This window comes from Sparus aurata, chromosome 2 (assembly GCF_900880675.1).
Source record: "Sparus aurata chromosome 2, fSpaAur1.1, whole genome shotgun sequence".
Classification (NCBI taxonomy): Eukaryota; Metazoa; Chordata; class Actinopteri; order Spariformes; family Sparidae; genus Sparus; species Sparus aurata.
The window spans coordinates 31,268,196-31,286,837 of record NC_044188.1 but is presented as its reverse complement, the minus strand read 5'-3'; the positions used below and the strand labels follow the sequence as shown (position 1 = coordinate 31,286,837).

Genomic DNA, 18,642 nt, shown 5'->3' with positions numbered 1-18,642 from the left:
GTTTTTGATGTTGACTTTGTAGCCAGATAACTTCCCAAAATCAATCAAAGTAGACATCAATTCACCGAATGACCTCTCTGGCTCCCCCAGTCAGACTAGCACATAATCAGCGAACATTGCTGCCTTATGTTCAACTCCTGACAGTGCAATGCCCTTAATAGTTTGGTTTTGTCTTAATGATTGACCTAGTGTTTCTATAAATAAATCAAAGAGGAGTGGTGAGATTGCACAACCCTGTCTGCACCCACGTTTCAGAATAAAGGACTCAGATAGATCACCACTGACCTTGATACAGGCTGAGGGTCTATCATATAGCGCCTGGATTACTCTGATAAACTTATCACTGGCTACAATGGAAGCTCAGCCTGTGGATGTTTCTAGTGTGCACGCTCTAAGGACCCCACAATGCCAAAGAGTTTTTTGGCTTCATGCGCCACTGAGCAGCTTTCATAGGCATGACCAGGACTCTGCCTTCAAAAAGGGCAACAGATGCTCTCATAGGGCTACAACGTCTTCAGCAAATGTCGGGGTCCCAGAGGATTTTCGACTGATCATCAGTTGTTGCTGGAACCACATCAACAGACAGAGCAATAACCAACAAAAGCAGTGAAGAACACTGTTGGAAAATATTGAAAAATGTCCATTGTATTTTTTCAAGAGCCCAAGGTGTCATAATTGAATTGCACGTTTTGTCCGACTATTTGTCCGAACCCCAGTGATCTCCAGGTTATTATCATAAGGCTAACTGTGTGTTGACCCAGATATAGATTGTTTACACTGTAATACATTTGTATCTTTATTAGTATGTAGCATATATTTTTGCCCCAGGTCATTTTTCTCATTATCGCAGGCCTACAGTCCTTAAAGTATATTGAATCTTGGTGCAAGCTTTATGCTGTGTTGTGTTGGTTTTCAGTATGAGACAGCGATGGGCTGTGAGAACCCAGGGAGTATCCAGCCAGGCTCTGAGGAGGCTGAAGTTATACTCTCGGGTTGTGAGAATCCATCGTCAGTTCAGCCGGTAGCCTATCACATGGTCAACAGACGATACAGCGAGTTCCTCAACCTGCAGACGCGGCTTGAAGAAAAAACAGAACTACGGAAACTCATCAAAGGTAGGAAGGATGGACTCTTTGTCAACTTTGATCCCCTGTGTGGCTGTTCTGAGCCGCCAGTCCTAATAGTGGCCAACTTATCTTAAGTCTGGCTTGAGGGGAACATGCAGACCTGGATTTGCTGTTGAATTATTGGGCGTTGCTGAAACGATGCGGTTTGTTTGATGTTTAGTACTTGAACCAACATCCAGGATTTTCTTGTCTGTAAACTATGTTTCAGGTGTCAAAGGTCCAAAGAAAATTTTCCCAGACATGCCCTTTGGAAACATGGACAGTGACAAAATAGAGGCCAGGAAAGGACTTCTGGAGACCTTTCTAAAGGTAAGTTGATTGATATTTAATTTCATGAACTAAGTATTAGTTTGCCTAATGTAACAACTTATGCTGTTTGTTCTCTATTTCAGCAACTCTGTACCATCTCTGAAATAGCCAACAGTGAAGAGATGCAGGAGTTTCTGGCTCTCAATACAGACGCTAGGATCGCCTTTGTCAAGAAACCTTTTATTGTGTCACGCATAGATAAGGTTTGATCATGAATTATGTTTATTTGTAAGATAATTATGCCTAAGCCACTATTGGTTTCACTGGATAATGCAGTGCTTGTGTGTTTTTGTGTATAGATTGTGGTGAATGCCATCGTGGACACTCTGAAGACGGCGTTTCCTCGTTCAGAACCTCAGAGTCCAACAGAGGAGAATGAAGGAGAAGTGGATGGAGGGAAAATAAATAGTGACAAGAAGAGCAAGTAAGACCCCAGAGATCCAGTTTTGCCAGGGAATACAGCCCCATACATAGAGAGGTGTTACACAAGTGGCAAACCTTTTTGCAAACATGCTAAAATTATGTAAACTTGCAGTAACGCTGGGTTTAGTACTTCCTTTTTCCCCACCACAACAATCATAGCAGTGTCCAACCACACAAACTTGTTTTAATTTCCTGATAGTGATGACATCAGTTTGGTCATGTATAGGGAAGGGAGGGTAATAAGGTCTTATATCATGATCATGGTACATTTCCATTATTGACATAATCGTGAATATCCTCACAAGAGACTTGCTGTCTAGCTTGCCAACATACAGTCCTACACTGATTTCCTGATTCATTTTTAATTGCCACAAAGGGAATCTTACAACTTTCCCGTCATTACGAAATCCAAAGCCTGCTACCGTGTGTAAAGGCTGGGCTTGCCCATTGTATCCCCCACAAAAAGAAGAAGTTAAATCAGATGTGTGAAAATACGGTAGATTCCAAAGGACAGAGAGATGAGATGGCCACTGTTTATTAACCTTTTATTTTTGCAAAAGGACCATATGATTTATGCTTACCTTATTTAAGAGTTTCTCACTCAACTCTATTTTCACTAAAGAAAAGATGTATGTTCTGTCTGCAGTGCAATAAAATGTTAAGTAATTTCTGTTTGTTTTGGTGCCATTTTAATAGTTATAAGCATTTAGGGATAATTTTGTGAATGTCAATTTATTTTTGCCATCATAACCGGGACATAAAATATTAATATTAACAGTTTAGCCATGTATTTTTATTAACAATATAATATTGTTTAATTGTTTTTCATGTAAACATGTATTTGTTTGTATGATTTGTATGATCCTAGGTCTCGTCTGAAGTTCTCCAGTAAAAACATCCCCTTTATGAACGGCTCAGACGTTAAACCGCAGGTTTTGTTCAGTTTTGAGCAAACCAGCACAGTAAGTAACTGCACTTTGATCAGAATCAGTGATTCCGTAATACAGTGACTTTTTTAGGGATGGTTCAAGTTTGTCTTTCATCTTGAAGGTGTTTAACGGGATGTCTTTGGGAGATCTCCAAGCCTTTATCACCGAACAAGAGAAACTGTCCATCAGAGGCGAGCCAGAGAGCGACGACAGTCCAGTAGTTAGAGAATTCAGAGGCCACATTATTGACAGCCTGAGTGGAAAGCAAAGTCAGGAAGCTGGTAAGAACATGGCAAGGTGGCATACATTATGAGATAAAATATTTACCCTGTTTAGTCTCCAGTGCTTGTTGTTACATGTCTAAAAGCTGCTGTAGGTAGGTTTAAAGTCAACAAAGGACCTCAATGTGTACTGATATAAAAGAAATCCTGTCATCACCATTCGCCACCTCAGCGTCCCATGCAGGAGAGTTATTGCTCACCCAGTGGAGAGCTCATTATACCAGTGTTAGCACTAACACAAGCTTCTGTTACAAATAAAGAGAGCTGGTATTGCAGTGAGATGGATTTATTCAAATATTTTACTTGAGCCAAAATTCAATTTTGAACTTGAATCCTATCCTGTGAGCCTCTCAGTTTTATCTCTGCAACCACCATGTCTGCTTATCTGACTCATTCTGCCTTGTCTGCTTTCGTTTTCCTTTGTGTCAGACCAACTCACTGACTCACTGACTGTTGTCTTCCTACTTTCCTGTCTGCTTCACTCTACCACTTTCCATTCAGTAACTCGCCATGATTATAGTTGGACTATCTGATCTACTGCAGCTTGTTCCATCTTGCAGTCATCTTGCACACATAAGAATGTGACTTGGTGTGACTGTCCTTTTATTTTTTCTTTACAAACCTAAAAGCTCCAAGGAATACCACATTCACTGACATGAGTTACAGCTGTGTTGCTGGTTGGATGAATGTAAATGTGCCATTGAAGGCAGTTCGGACACTGCACTCTGGATTGTTCTGTTTGTAATGGAAACTTAATTAAGTGATGTTGATGTTTAAGTGTTACATAAGTTGACCCCTTTTAAGAGAGAGACAGTGGAGAGAGAGTTGATGAGTGTGAGCAGAGAAAGCCAGAACTGGAAGTGAAACTTTGTCACATTCTTTGTAAAGGTTTGTGGTGTATGGATACACATTTTAAGTAGTTTCTTTAATTGATCGTCAGCTTAACTATCTAATATTAGTTATTCATTAATGATATGTTAAATATGACATTTTCCACTAGAAAATTACTTGAGTGATATACGAAATCACTCTGAATAATGACCTATTTTGACTGTAAATACCTATCAATATTCAACAAATGTCAGGCCAAAAACCTATACTGTCTGCTAAGTGGCTAAAATGGAATGATATCAGTGTGTGCAAAATGTCATTTATATTTTTTTAATATATATATAGATATGCAATAAATAGATACTGCAGTAATATTTGAACATTCCTATTTTAAATACCATTTCTCCATTCCCCCTCATGAATGAACCCATGTCTAGTTTGTTTGTCCTAGAACTGTTAGCGGTCCTTAACTCTTCCATCCTCCATGTTACATCATGTAACACCACTCTTCAATCGTATTCCATCACAGGGAATCACCATAAGAATGATCCCATTAACATTATATTGATGCCATCTGTGAATTCGCTTGACATTGGTATGAGACAATTCCCGTTTACTGCATTTATTTCTGTTAGTCGGCTAGTCATTGTTTTTATGAAGGAATGTGCTTTTTTTCTAAGTAAGCAGCATAAATACAATTTTGACCAGACTGCTTAAAGGTTCCCTCTTTAAAGTTTACCAGACTGATAGTTTACAGAATACTAATATGCGACTTTCACAATAGATGCATAAATTAGGCGTAGACTGATTATCAGCCTGGAGAATTATCTGGGAGGATATTTCAGACCACTCTTACAGAAAAGTGTATTTCTTGTGTAGATGACATAATAAATGAAGTTACTGCAGAAAGCTGTCAGTAAACAGGTTACTCAGTATATGTGTGTGCGTGGTTGCAGATTTGTTTCATCTTGAAAATTCATGTCAGTTATTATAGAGGTCAATATTGTATCAGTGTTATGAAAACTGTTAAACTGTGACGATCATCACTTAAGACTACAGAGAGGTGTGTGTTACATTCTCAGAGAACTATTGTGTTTCCTGTTCAGGCCTTTCACTCAGACAGCATTGAAGGATTGTGCTTAACAAAATACAGCTTTGACTAAACCATCGTACTTGTAATGTAGAAGAACATTTGTGAGTGCTATAATAAAAAAAATCACACTCAGCAGAGCCAGCAGCATCTAGGTCTGTCCACATGAGGGCAGTGTTGGTAAATGTATGAGGTGGATGTTGAAATAACTGGACCTGCATGTTGATCAGATGCGCACAGAAGAACTGTATTTCTCTGAAACAGATCATAATGTTTGTTTTGAGATGCTGATCTGATTGAGATGATCTCTTGTAGGTTGTCATGGTGAGTTGTGTTTTTGTGTGTCTTGCATTGTGTGACCACAGCATCTGAGACGGCGCTGGCTGAGGTGGCTCTGAACATCCTGTGTCTGCTGATGAGGAAGCAGTGGAGCTGGCTGTGCAGTGAAAACATTCAGAAGACCATCAGACTCCTGTTTGGGACACTTATTAACAGGTGACACACTGCATTCATTTAACAGTCATGAGATGCCACTAAAGAGTCTTATAAAAACCTAATTTCAATGCCACTTGTTAAACGGCAATCCAGGAAATTATCAGTGGATATATAGATTTAGATAAAATGCATTAAATGCAAAATAACTGCCTGATATTTCAGTAGATACGGTCACAGTCCATGTTTTTGGATCGTGACATTGCAAAATTCTGTATTTCATTACATTTTGGCAAAATCAACTGAATTATTATATACTAAATCAATCAGTCAAGTGCAAGCTCAGGTCTAAAGGTTTGGCCATGCTAACAATGAGGCTCTATTAATGGTGTTAGTACTGTGTCTCTCAGACAAACTGTCTGTCTGTTCAAATCACAAATATCACAACAGCTCTGATTCAGTCTTTGGAACCTCAGCTGCAAAAGTGAGGGGGCAGAAATTCTTTCCAATCAGCCATCACTCTCAAACAAACAAATGTTTGTGTTGCTGCACTGGGGATCAACTCATGTTGACACTCTTGCATACAAAAGTCTTGCTCAAAAAAGTATTTGTACTCGCTGTAGACTCACATGTCCCATTGAAATACCCCCAGTTTTGTTTGTTGTGTACCTGGTACACCTTGAATATAAGCTCATTTAGATTTTAAAGAATTTGAAAGTAAAGATATTTACCTTTGCTGAATGATGGTCTAACTCTCCAACTAACTGCAACAAAATAATAATCTGTCGCTCCAGAAACATGCCAAAAAGCTATGAAGAAAAAGAAAACTTTACCAGGGTGTAATATCCTGATAGGATATATCACTATTGCCCTATGACATTCTTATAACATTCAACTAAAATTCTGTTGTAAGAGTTATATTGATGATGAATAAACATTATCATTTATGCAATAATGAAATAACACTTACAAGCTTAACAAAATGAAAAGTTGTGAATGTTGTAGGTAATGATATTACTACGATCAATGTAATACATTTGAGAAATAGTATGAAAATCATACATAAACTACATCTTTAACCATCCCATTTCAAGCATGTATTGCAGTACTCACTTCTGTAGTACAGCAGTTCTGCAGACTACATGTAAGTTAGCCAAGGAATGCTAATTGCTTGTTCACATGATTGGAATTATGGTACACGGAGCCAACACAGCATCTGTAAACACACTCACCCTCCAACTCAGTAAAACTGCAAACAAATGTTATGAAGTCACTCCGTATCAATCACTGAAAGAACTGAAATATTCACAAACGTTGCCCATTTTTTAGAAGAGACACAGCTCATCATTTGTAGAAAGCCCCTTACCAGTATGGGATTAACTTTTCTCATTGTAAGACATTTAATAAAACTCATACAATTCTTCTCATAAATTAAAATGTTGTAGAATCAGAAACCTGTTGTTGATAGATTACCAAACAACAATCAGTCCAAACAAATATCAGTCCAGGTGATACTGCTTCCACAAGAACATGCTCCCACTGAGCAATACACAGACCTGTAAAAGAATTTGCACTTCATCATTTCTGTGCTGAGGTATGTCTGGTCAGTGGTTTGCTGACGGCAAACACATGGTATGTGAACTGTAAGTAGACTGTGAAAGAGAGTCTTGGTATTTTTGGCAGCCTGTCAGTTTTTTAACTGTGCATACTGACAGCATACTGTGCGCCCCAATGGTTTATGTCTGTGACTCCAAAATGTATTATTTTGATCAGCACTGCAGAGTTGAATGGTCTGACAACAATTCTACAGTTTGCTTTTAGTGTATTAGATCAATAGTAGCTCCAAAACAGAAAAAAAATCATTCTCTGAGGAGCATTAAGGTGCTAATCAAGTTGTTCCTTTCATTTATCACCCAACTGTGCCTTCATCTGCACCAAAATGTTGGGTGACCCTTTGGCCATTTCTGGTGCAGCAGAATGTAGCTCAGATATTGCTCTCACCAGCCACATCCTCCAGTACTTTCCAGACGATCTAGAGGCTTCACCCGGGCAAATGGGAAGAGTTTGCACAATGGGTCTCTAAAGGTGTAAGTGTTCTCCTACAGTTTAAAACCTGCCATTAAAGAGAGGCATAGTGGATGTTGCTTCTGGAATGGGGACTATGGAGCCCACTCTGGATTTTATTATTATTATTTAATTTGAATGCTTTACAGTCAAAACTTTGCACCTGTTAAAAATGAAAAAAAGAAAAAATATAGCTTTAAAGAGAGATTATAGCTATAAAGAGAATTTCAAAGCCTGCTTACTATCTCACATTCACAAATCTGACCAATCACTGCACAGAGTGAGCATGATTGTTGGATTATCTGCCTCAGAAACTTCAGAAATTGTCTGACGCAGCTACCTCATTTCCAACCCAATATGGGTATGGTGTGAGAGGTAATGACACCTGCACAGATCTCCTCTGTCCAAAGGAAATACATTTTTGTCTCTTGGGTCTGCGATGTTGTTGAAGATTCTTGGGTCATCCAGGTTATGGTGATTTTAAGTGCTGTATCATAAAGCAACTGGACTTGTTTCAGTTCCTTGAATACATTTCACCTCTCATCCAAGAGGCTTTTCAGTTCTTCAGTTCAGTTTTATCCTTGATCTCTTTCTTTTGGTTACAACCTTAATCCACGACCATAGGTGCACCACATTCCTCAGGTACAACACTACCAATACATAACTACCAATGTGTTGGTCTCCTGGTCTGTTTTACCCCAATTTGTGATCAAGACTCCAACAGTTCTGCAACCAAAAACTGTGTCAAGTCCTTTCAATAATACATTTGCTGTGAAATATGTAAGTGTACGTGCATACATGTATGCTTGCACTATTTGACCCTCAGGCTTGACATCAACTCCCCAAACATTTGTCAGAGATAGGTATAGCTCCTGCTGCCAGTAAACTGAACATGCAGACAATGTTCTCAGGTTCTAGTGTTTGTGCTGTTAGTGCTGTGACCTCACGTTCCCTGGGGTGTCAGCACCAGAATATAATTCCTTCACATTGATACTGGGCCCTCTATTTTAAGGAGGTCAACCAGCTAACTTTGAAAGGCCTTGTGCTTTTTGTTTGGCCTCGTCTATATTAGGCAGCGGCCTGTCAACATTGCAGGGACAGCTCTCAGTGTGGCAGGTATCCTCTCATCAAGCGGTTTCTCTGTACAGAGGAGCCGAGATGCTCTGGCTGTGAACTGCTGTTGATAGAAAAACTATGTCTGAAATTGTGTTACAAAGATAGCTCTGTTTATGTATACTCTTTCATTAGAGTTGAAAACAAATGCAGAGTTATAAACAGTATAGACAGTGAAACAAAACTAAAAACACATCCAAGCACAGATGTGCTATTTAAAAGAAAAAATCATAAAAAAGCAGCAATAGCATCCATTAAAATGACAATTATATAAAAGGCTTATATAAGAAAGCTAATCAAATAAAAAGAAAAAGTGATGGAAGACTGAATGACATAGTATTGTATGTGTGATTAATGTTGTATGATGTATGTTTTTAGATTTGCTTGTAGTGGTCTGCTTTTGTGAAATATGTTTCTAGTGTATTGCTTTTATGTTCACATAAAGTAGTATTCTCTTTGATTCCTTTGAAAACAAAGAAATATTAAATATATTCTTCTTCTTGTCATTATTATTGTTAGTACCGTAAAACGTATTATGGCGAAGCACAAAATCCAAATCTCAAGAAGCTGTATTTTTTTGATAAAGATAAAATTTGTGACAAACAGCATTATAATGAAGTACTGTAGAGCTGCAGAGAAGTCCTGGTCTACAGATCGTGTTCTCCAGATGGAAGAAAACATGTTTGGTGCAGACCTCAACAAAGGTCACATCATCACGACTCACGAAGTGAGTGATGCCAAAAATATAATTCCTTCAAATTGTGAATCATATCACCATCATATCTGTCAAAGTCTTTCAAATAGTTTTGACCACTACCTTTCAATTCAATTCAATTTAAATTTTATTTGTGAGGGACAATGTGCAATTAAAACATGAATGTGACAATTTAATGCATTGCACCAGAGTTAGCCTTGGGCTAATTTACATCTGCAGTCCCACTGGCAGGAAACACAAATACAAATACAACATATGTGAAAACATCAAACATCACTCAATAAACAAGAACAAGTACCAAGTAGCAATGTAATGCATATGAAATGTCCCATACACAGTGGCATACACATCACACCCTCCACCGCCTAGTTCTCATTCCTTGCTATGCATAAATGTGCAGCTAAGCAGTATTTATGAATGTTATTCCCATCCCCCTAAATATCATCATACAACATTACATCTGCTAAACATCAACATGCAAGCATTGTTGTTGTAAATATATAGAATAACACTGATTCCTGCAGCTCTGTGCAGCTTTAAGCCATGTGTAGCTCATTGTTTGGTTTTCTTACAGCAATGATAATAACAAAGTGATAACCTGATGGTGTATCATCAACATGCAAGGCCAGTTTCCCCCAAGCCCCAACACTGTTTTGGAAAGGGCAGCTGATTGGTGAGAGGCAAGAGAAGCTGCTGGCAGCAAAACTTTATCCATGCAAGTCTACAGTCCAGTGTAGTGGATGCATGTCTGTCAAAATTGTGAGTGGACAGACAAAGTGTATGTTCGGTGTGGAGGATGAAACCAGGACCAAACAGGGTGTGTGTGTGTGTCTGTGTGCGACAGGTCTGGCTGAAACAGCCAGCTCTCTGCTCCTATAAATGGAGTACAGGCGGGACTCTGGTTTGGGAGATGGAAAGTGGGACAGTTTAAAATGAATATAGTCTCTTTCTCTTAGACAGCAGTCTGGATGGAAAATTCAGCTGGAGCCAGATTGTTGTCAGTGTCTAGATGTACTGTAGATGTAACAGAGTGCAGCCACTTGATGTTGACATCGCAAGCATTTGTATGGACACATCATGGTTTTCCTTTGTTAAATGTGTCTGTTAATATGATGCTGCCTTCATTTGGCAACTAAAAGGCTGAGTAAACTCCAGTTGTTGATTATTATTGAGGCAAACATCTGTCAATACAAAGAAATATGAATAACACTTTCACAAAAGCAACCTAACACTTATGTCAGTCTTTAAAATGTTTTAAGGCAACTTCATAAATGCATGCAAGTGTTGAGGTGGGTTTGCCTGAAAACAAAATGAAATATGGCCTTTGAGACTCCTGTACTCACTTACGTGCACTGAACAACATTGGCTGCAAACATATGGTGGAGAAAGTGGGTCAGTGGTGGCGATGATACAATATAATGCTTGTAATGAATATAATTGAATCAAGTTGTTCAGATGTCTTCTGTGAGCTGTTTTGCCATTGGACTTTGGTCAGTAACACTCTGTAAGTGTGGAACATTCCCTCAGTGAGTCCAGAGGACACGTCATATCTGCTGATAGACTGACATTTTAACCACTCCACCTACTTGGAGAATGTGCAGCCACAGGTGCTCTTTGTCCGTGCACCTGTACTACCTACTACTTTCTCTGGTTTGTGAGTGTGCTGCTTTTTGGTCTTAAGAGCTTCCTTGTTAGTTTACAGCACGTTTTCACCTCAACACGTGGCACCTCTGCTCTGCCAGTCTTTTGCTGCACCTGTCACACAATGACATGATTCTTTATTTTTACTCCCTAAAATGGCATATTACTACATACGTGAACAATTCAAATGGTACCACAAGTCCTCGCTGACAGCTTGATGATGGAGGTGAGGATGAAGGGGAGCTTGGAGGATTAAAAGCTTGTCAACAGCTGTCAAAGAGAACACTTTGACTCTCTCAGTCTTCTTATTTTGCTCTTTCTGTCTCTGCTTCAGCCACACTGTTAATTAATACCCAGGGATCCTGATCTGACATGCAGTGGCCTGCTTGGGTTTCACCAGTGGTGAACAACAAGTTGTTTGGCTTCAGGGAAAGTGGTTTCTGTCTCATTGCTGCACTATTTAGCCAATGACCACATTGTGGCATTTGGAGAGAACTCTGGAGATGCGGTCAGAACTCCAACAATAACAAATATATAATGGTGGCTTTTCTAAGTAGTATATTTTATTAACCATGTGTCTATTTGCGTGCTATTTCATAGTTTGTTTTTTCAATTTTAAGAGCTGGCCATTTTCCTTTGAATGCAGAAGGTTGTGCAAAGAGTCTGGGCAGGTGGATTGCTTCAGAGCACTGGAGCGGGCTGTATCCAAGAACAACAGTCTTTAATGTTAATCTGGTCATCATAGTAATTCCTAAAATCATGTTTATTGCTACAGGCTCATTGGGATAAAATTGTCAATACAATGTCATCAAAATCATGGAAAATCTTAACCACAAAGGATACTATGACTTTCAGACAACCAGATGGTTATAAAGGTACATCAGAACTAGTAATTAGGGTTTTGATAAAAACATTCTTAACTCATCTCTCACTTGCTGCCTTTTTTTCTGTGCTTTCAGGCACATCTCGTGGTCTTTATGAGCAGGTTGAGTGTGCTCTGTTGTCATTGATATGGCTCCGTGACAAATAGGAAGTGATCACAACTGAGCCATTTTCATTACGGAATACAGTAGAAAGAGTCAGAAAAGCAATTCCTGAGTTAAGATTAGATTAAGACTGAGATTTTAGTCAAAATAATATTTCCAAAATGAAGACTGAACCTTCAGACTCTACGGAAGAGGATTAGGGCCACATGTGAATTTTGTTTTTTAGTTCTGACTTTAAAGTCAGAATTCTGAGAATAAAGTCAGAATTCTTAGAATAAAGTCAGAAGTCTGCACATGTACATTTTTTTTGAGTTCTGACTTTTTTCTCAGAATTCAGACTTTAATCTCAGAATTCTGACTTTTTTCTCAGAATTCTGAGAAAAAAGTCAGAATTCTGACTTTAAAGTCAGAACTAAAGAAAAAATTCACATGTGGCCCTAATCCTCTTCCGTAAGACTCTATTCAGGACATGACAAAAAAGTGTATTTGCAAAACTGCTAACCAGCAGTTATGACTTCACCGCAGGGGTTGTGTTTTCACCTGTGGTGTTTGTCAACAGGATTTGACAAAACTTGATGAAGACTTGATCTTAGCCTAGAATAGACTCCATTAACTTTTGGTGGGAATCCAGATAAAGAGATGGATCCAGGAATGTGTTCTCAGGTTCTTTAACATTGTGTTTTCCAGTATTTTCATCATTGTCTCAGGGAACAATGCATAGATCTTAATGAAAAAAAATCAGGTGTTTTTAGTTGGCTGGTGTCTATGAGTAAATACAATTTTATGCAGATCCTAGGTCCGGTGAGACTAAATTCTCGTTAAGCAGTTATGGGTGGTTTAAAGGACTATCAGGGCTTGTTGTGCTGCCCCCATGTGGCAAAAGAAGCAATTGATGAAGGCTTAAGAAATGAAATGTCTAAGACATTAAAGATGCATGATTTGACAAATGAATTTGTATTTTGCTCTGTTGTAGCTACAGAAGGGCATGACATATGTCACTGATTTGCAAACGTCTTGTTCCAAAGGCACACTTAAAGGCGAGCCTAAATCTCAAGGTACACCTGTACTCGTATCCCTTTAAAATAGCTTCTATAAGACATATCTTATCACTCTGTGCACGTGTTTTTTTCTACACCTATATTGCTCGTCTAAAAAAATGTATTCACAAAAACTTGAAACTTGGTAAGATTACATAAAAGCAGCAACACACAGATTTAAATTTTTTACTTCACTGTTGCTACCAAAGCCTGTTATTCATCCTTACACAGGCCACATCACTCGCAGTATCTTTGAGGCACAGCTCAGGACTTGAGCTCATTCCGTGCTGCTGTAATGTGTTAAGCAGATCCATACGTAGAAATGTTTACCCACATCGACCGACTCATTTGTCTGGTAGTCTGAGGTGGACTTACCAACGTCTCCACCAGACAGAAACAAATACTGGCCAAATGAATTAGCTCAGACAGTCTGGATCTGGATCTAAAATTATTACATGTACGAATGTGTACCAGCAGATATTTAGTTTGAGATATTAAGAGTATGAGAGAATAGTCATGTGTGTCCAGCTCTGAAGACTATTTTAATCTTCTCATCTTTAGTAGCTGTTGTTTTTAGAAATTTATTCTTTTGGACATCATGTTTTATTTGGCGCCTCTGCCTGACTTTGCAAGTGTCAGAGTTCATTTTTTTATCATGTCTTAGCATAACAGAAGACCTCATGATGTGTTACTGTATGAAGACCCAGTGATTAACAGTGACAGTGATGTGGAGAATCAAGGCTTTCTAAATGATTGGCTCCAGAACAGAGACCCCTCCACAACTCTGGATTTTTGACTCCGCTGGTTGTTTTCACAGTGAGGAGGTCATATTGGAGTCCTCTGCTGTTTTTTTTCCTGCTTCTTTTCCTTGACATATGGATCTTGGGGCCAGGCATGAGGTATAAACAGAAGATCCCACTTGGAAGCTCCATGTTACTTCTGCCAGAATGCATTCACTCTCAGGCAGCGAGTGTGGTGGTGGCCAGATGGGTGGGCCATTCATTACAGATTTGGTATTGGTGGAAGAAGAGGACAGAGTGTATGCTGGAAAAGATGCTTGTTACATAATGTGTGCAGGCTATCTATCAGCCTCTATAGAGTGGAGGAGGTGTGACATCTCTGGACAGGCTGTTCCTGAGATGAGACAAATTCAGACGCACTCCTCACACTGGGATCAGGCTGTCTGAGTGGTTTATATCTCACCCTGTGTTTCAGTTGGACGGTTGCCCTGTGTCATGTCACTGTCACGTTTGCTAGAGGCATATTTCCCTTTTTACATCTACAGACGTGTATCAAATCTAAATATTGACTTCTATTACTGGCTAATAGTAGTCTACAGTTGCTCTCCAATTCCTACAGACCTATGTAATCGTCTCAAGGGGACTTTATAGGTCAAATACCCAGGTCACTCCTCGTGAGGGTTATGAAACACACTCATTCCTACAGCCACAGTGGGCCATCAGTTGAAGCCTAGTGAGTTGTAGGAACATCATAACCTCCCCTGGCCAGACGTGAAAGATGATATGGCTCATTATTGTCCACACTCTTGATAAAGTTAGATGGAGGACAAGTGCTGCATGCTAAAATGCTGTCGTGATGTTTGCAGAATGAACCTGATAAGTGACCCCTTGGCCTCTTCACCACTTTGGTGTCTGTTTTCACCTCTCACCTGAGCCTGGGGTCGGAGATGTGGCTCCACAGTCATGGTCCATCTTCCGTCTCCAGAGACATACTTGTGCAATGACATCTTGTCTGTTGAAAACTGGCTGAAGGCTTATTTTAGCTTAAACAGGACCTGGTTATACTTGTCTGTGTTTACCTTAAAAGGAAACTGAGATAAATCCCCCTCAAGTCCAACTCATACACAGTTGTTGGCCAGCTCAGTTGATGGTTCACATGTATTTGGATACTCTTGCGTCACTGATTTTTGATTTTCTTGCCAAGTATTCAAATCATCTCCCCTTTATCTTGATTGTCATTGATTGTGTCAAGCTGAGTGTTGGACTTATTCCCAGTAGTTTTTAGTCAGTTGATTCAGACTGCTGATCTTGTGCGTGCAGCTGGACTTGCTTTTACAACTCTCAATGAGCATCTTATATGCCAGAGGCTAAAGGTTTGCAGTGTATCTCAAAGCTAGGGAATTAAAAGAATGATATCAGCATTGTTTTTTCAGTGTTTGTCTTCATTTGTGTACTTGGGTCAACACTTTATTAACCAAAGGAAGAAGGTTTTAGTGCCCCGTGCCATACTCTTCTTCAGAGGGATTTTTTGGCTCAGACAATAAGTGGCAATAAGTTTGAATAAAATGTTTTTGGGTATTTATAATTTTGCTCCATTTTGAAAGCAAACACGCTTTAACTGTTTTTGAGAGTAAAGGATGGGGACGTTAACATTACCTTCATTCATTATTTTCCAGGCCAGCAATGCATTTCACTACTCACAATTGGTGGCACTGTTTCAACAAATAGGCCCTAAAACAGTTCTGTCCTCTTCGTTTTATGTTAAGTATTAAGTATATAAAAACATATAAAAAAAAAACAAAAGTATCAAAGCATTCAGAGAACTCAAATTTCAGTTTGACTGAAACTTTTAGGCCCCCCTCCAGTCAGTGTGTCTCTTCCTGTATCACATTCTTTATCAAACAGAATGGGGTCATGGTTAATAGTCAAACATAGTTATTACCATGGTAACTAGACTGCAGTTCTAACAAGATCAGCATAACTTGCATGGATTAGTGAAAGCATCGATATTAGCATGGGCAAGTAACAGCATGAACATTTGCAGGATAAGAGTAGCTGTTGCTCAGACAGAAGTTCTTCTAGAGTATTCAGGAGCTGCAGAGTTTATTCATGGTCAAATTGTGACCTTGCTTATCTCTGGAAACTGAAGGGCAATGCTTGAGAGAATTTTTCTTTTAAGATTACAATATGTCAGCTGCACTGTAAATGTGTCTTTCCTGGCAGGCCCGACAGGAGCTGGACTAATCACTACCTCAGAGGGTAGCTGCCCTGCTCCCTCTGCTCACTCATACGAGCAGCAGGTTTTTCACCCAGGCAATCTTCGGTTTGCAACAACCGTCTAGTGTACAGCACTGCTAGACTGCTAGAGTAGAATAAATCAGCCTTGCTTTAATATACTGTATTTATTTTTCTGATGATCATGAATATGTATACTTAAATTACTTTTAAAATGCCAATATAGAGGGCACAACATCTGCCAGATGTTTTGTAAAATTATCAGGCTGATAAAACTGACTGTTGACATACACATACTTTGCAAACTTGCCCTGAGTTGATCCACACTTGCGTATCAATGTGACTTTACTACAGTTACACGACACGTTTTGTTGAATTTAGACCACATTAAGCCCACAGGCATGGAGCAGAACATTGGTTGAGCGCTCTGCTCTTGCTTGAAAAATATCTCTGACAGAGACGGCCTGGAAAACAACTCTGGCGGTTTTCATGGTAGCAATAATGCTGTACAGTCTAAGGCTCTAGTTGACCACAATCTCTCATATAGAATTACTTGGCATTTGTCAGCTCTAATTGGTTGAAAGTGCTTTACTGTATATGTGTATGCAGAGTCTAAATCTGTGTGTGGTTGTATGCGCCAAAAGGAAAAGTAATCTCTTTGGTGATTGTCGTAAGACTGCTATGGTGATGACAGCAGAGACTCAGTTCAATGGATGTTTTTGTAGCATAAGCAGGGTCCTTGACTGCTGTCTGTGTATGTGCAAGAGCTTGTGTGCGTCTTAATGTTTGCATGCACTCACCTATCTGTGAGTGTTTTTTCCTGCATGCAAAGTTTATCAGTTTGTGCATTGATGTGACATGTATGGAAATGAGACGAGGTTCATGTCAACCCATGTGGGCCCCATGTGTTCAAATTCTGGCTCAGGGCTGTAACGTCACATGTCTGTGTTATGACCAGCCATGGGGAACGAGGCGCCACAACAGACCTAATAAATCCAGGCCCCGGCACGTATGTGCCCACACTCAAACATCGGCAGAGAAACAGAGCCGACCTTGGACAGCAGGGCAGGCGGCTGTAAGACGGCACCAGGGCCTGAATGGAGCTGGTGATGTGATGAGCCCTGAGCCAGAGGGCTAGACTGAGGTGTACGCTTCACTGGGTGCAGACACATCACACAGTTTAGTTTGGTGAAAACAATGGCATAGATTGGATGTCTGGTAGGTTCCTCTCTGTTACGGCTGGTGTAAGTCTGCAGGAATTAATCTTATTATTAAATGATGATGATGATAACGAAACCCACCTCCCTGTTATTCTGTTGCCTTTTCACCTGTAGATTTGAAGTCTAATAAGGCCTAGGAGATTTGGGTTCATGTTGTTTTATATTGGCCGATATGAATAATTATTGATTATGATTTTATTGTCCTGTCTTGTTTTTATACACAGTTTCCTCTCCATCAACACTCACTTTGGCATAATAGGTGCTTGCGTTTGTCTTGTAAAACACTTGGCCAGTGACAGATCTGCTGCCGCGCATTGTGTAGCTACGAATTTGGTGGCGCCGACCCCTTTGACCGTCACAGTGTCTCTGGGCTCATAGGCAAAGCAAACAGGCTAACCATAGCCATATCCAACCTGTCCGCTCTACTTTAGCAGGCTAGAAACCTTACGGCAGCAAAGAGCGACTCTGGAGGTTGTGTGAAATTTAGAGGAAGTGCAGAAGACCGGGACAGCGGCCGAATGGGTTGGTGTTTTTGGTTGGGCTGTGGCTCATAGATATTAGACTACAACAATTGCAGACATTACTACTGTGTGAGTTGATACACAACTGATAAATGATAGGCTGTTCACATGTCACTCATAGCACACTCCATTATTAAGGGATGTGAGAAGCTTTTTATAAATTGGGGCGGAATCACTTTGTGATGTCAAGTTGCATTTAATGCATACATTTCAAAACATAATATCAAACTATTTTCTAATTGTTATTAATGCAGGCCTAGGCCTGGCGTTTCCAACAGAACCTCGCTCGACTGAACCTTGCCCTATTCAAACCAGTGAGAAGAGCTAAGAGAGAGAGAAAGAAAGAAAAACCCTGAACCTGTACCACGGAGATGAGCTGGTTATCCAGAGCGATTAATTCAGTTACCTTCTCTCTAATAGTTTTGGCCATGTCGCTGTCTCGAGGATATTTCTCTCTCCTTTTGAGAGTATCTGCAAGTGTTTGTTGCTTCAGTGCCTTTGCCTATATTGCTTGAGTGTTTGTTTTTTTATTTGCCGTATCAAATGACTAGTATTAAATGCAGCTCTCTTGTTACCCACTCGATAACGGTCCTATTGCAGATGTTACATGACGCGGCTTGACTGCTCTCACTTTCTAATTTAAAATATTTCCACATTGCAGACATTTTATCCACAGGTTTGCAGGTAATAATACAAATAATAATAGCTTACAGTGTGTTATGTGTATTAGTTAGTCAGTTTATTCTTATGAACATTCAATTCAGCCTTTTAAATACTTCAATACTGCCTAGAAGGTAGTGGTGCCCCCAGCATGCATTTGAAGGGGAACAAATATATTTTCTAGTTGGAGCAAATCTATTTTTGAGTGGGATGTCCAAATACATGTGCTCATGTTTTTTTAATACTCATGCTACTATATCTACAAATCTTGTCTGCAGCCAAAACTGT

At 39.6% G+C, this 18,642-nt stretch overlaps 1 protein-coding gene across 1 annotated transcript in view; it reads left to right on the top strand.

The window, feature by feature from the left end:
* Positions 1-18,642, top strand: part of snx19b (sorting nexin 19b) — a 41,465-nt gene that overhangs the window by 5,857 nt on the left and 16,966 nt on the right. Inside the window, exons 5-11 of the mRNA XM_030398237.1 lie at positions 917-1,115; positions 1,336-1,436; positions 1,520-1,639; positions 1,736-1,860; positions 2,728-2,821; positions 2,910-3,069; positions 5,356-5,485. Of these exons, the coding sequence (XP_030254097.1) occupies positions 917-1,115; positions 1,336-1,436; positions 1,520-1,639; positions 1,736-1,860; positions 2,728-2,821; positions 2,910-3,069; positions 5,356-5,485 (929 nt within the window). The remainder of the gene's footprint in view (positions 1-916; positions 1,116-1,335; positions 1,437-1,519; positions 1,640-1,735; positions 1,861-2,727; positions 2,822-2,909; positions 3,070-5,355; positions 5,486-18,642) is intronic.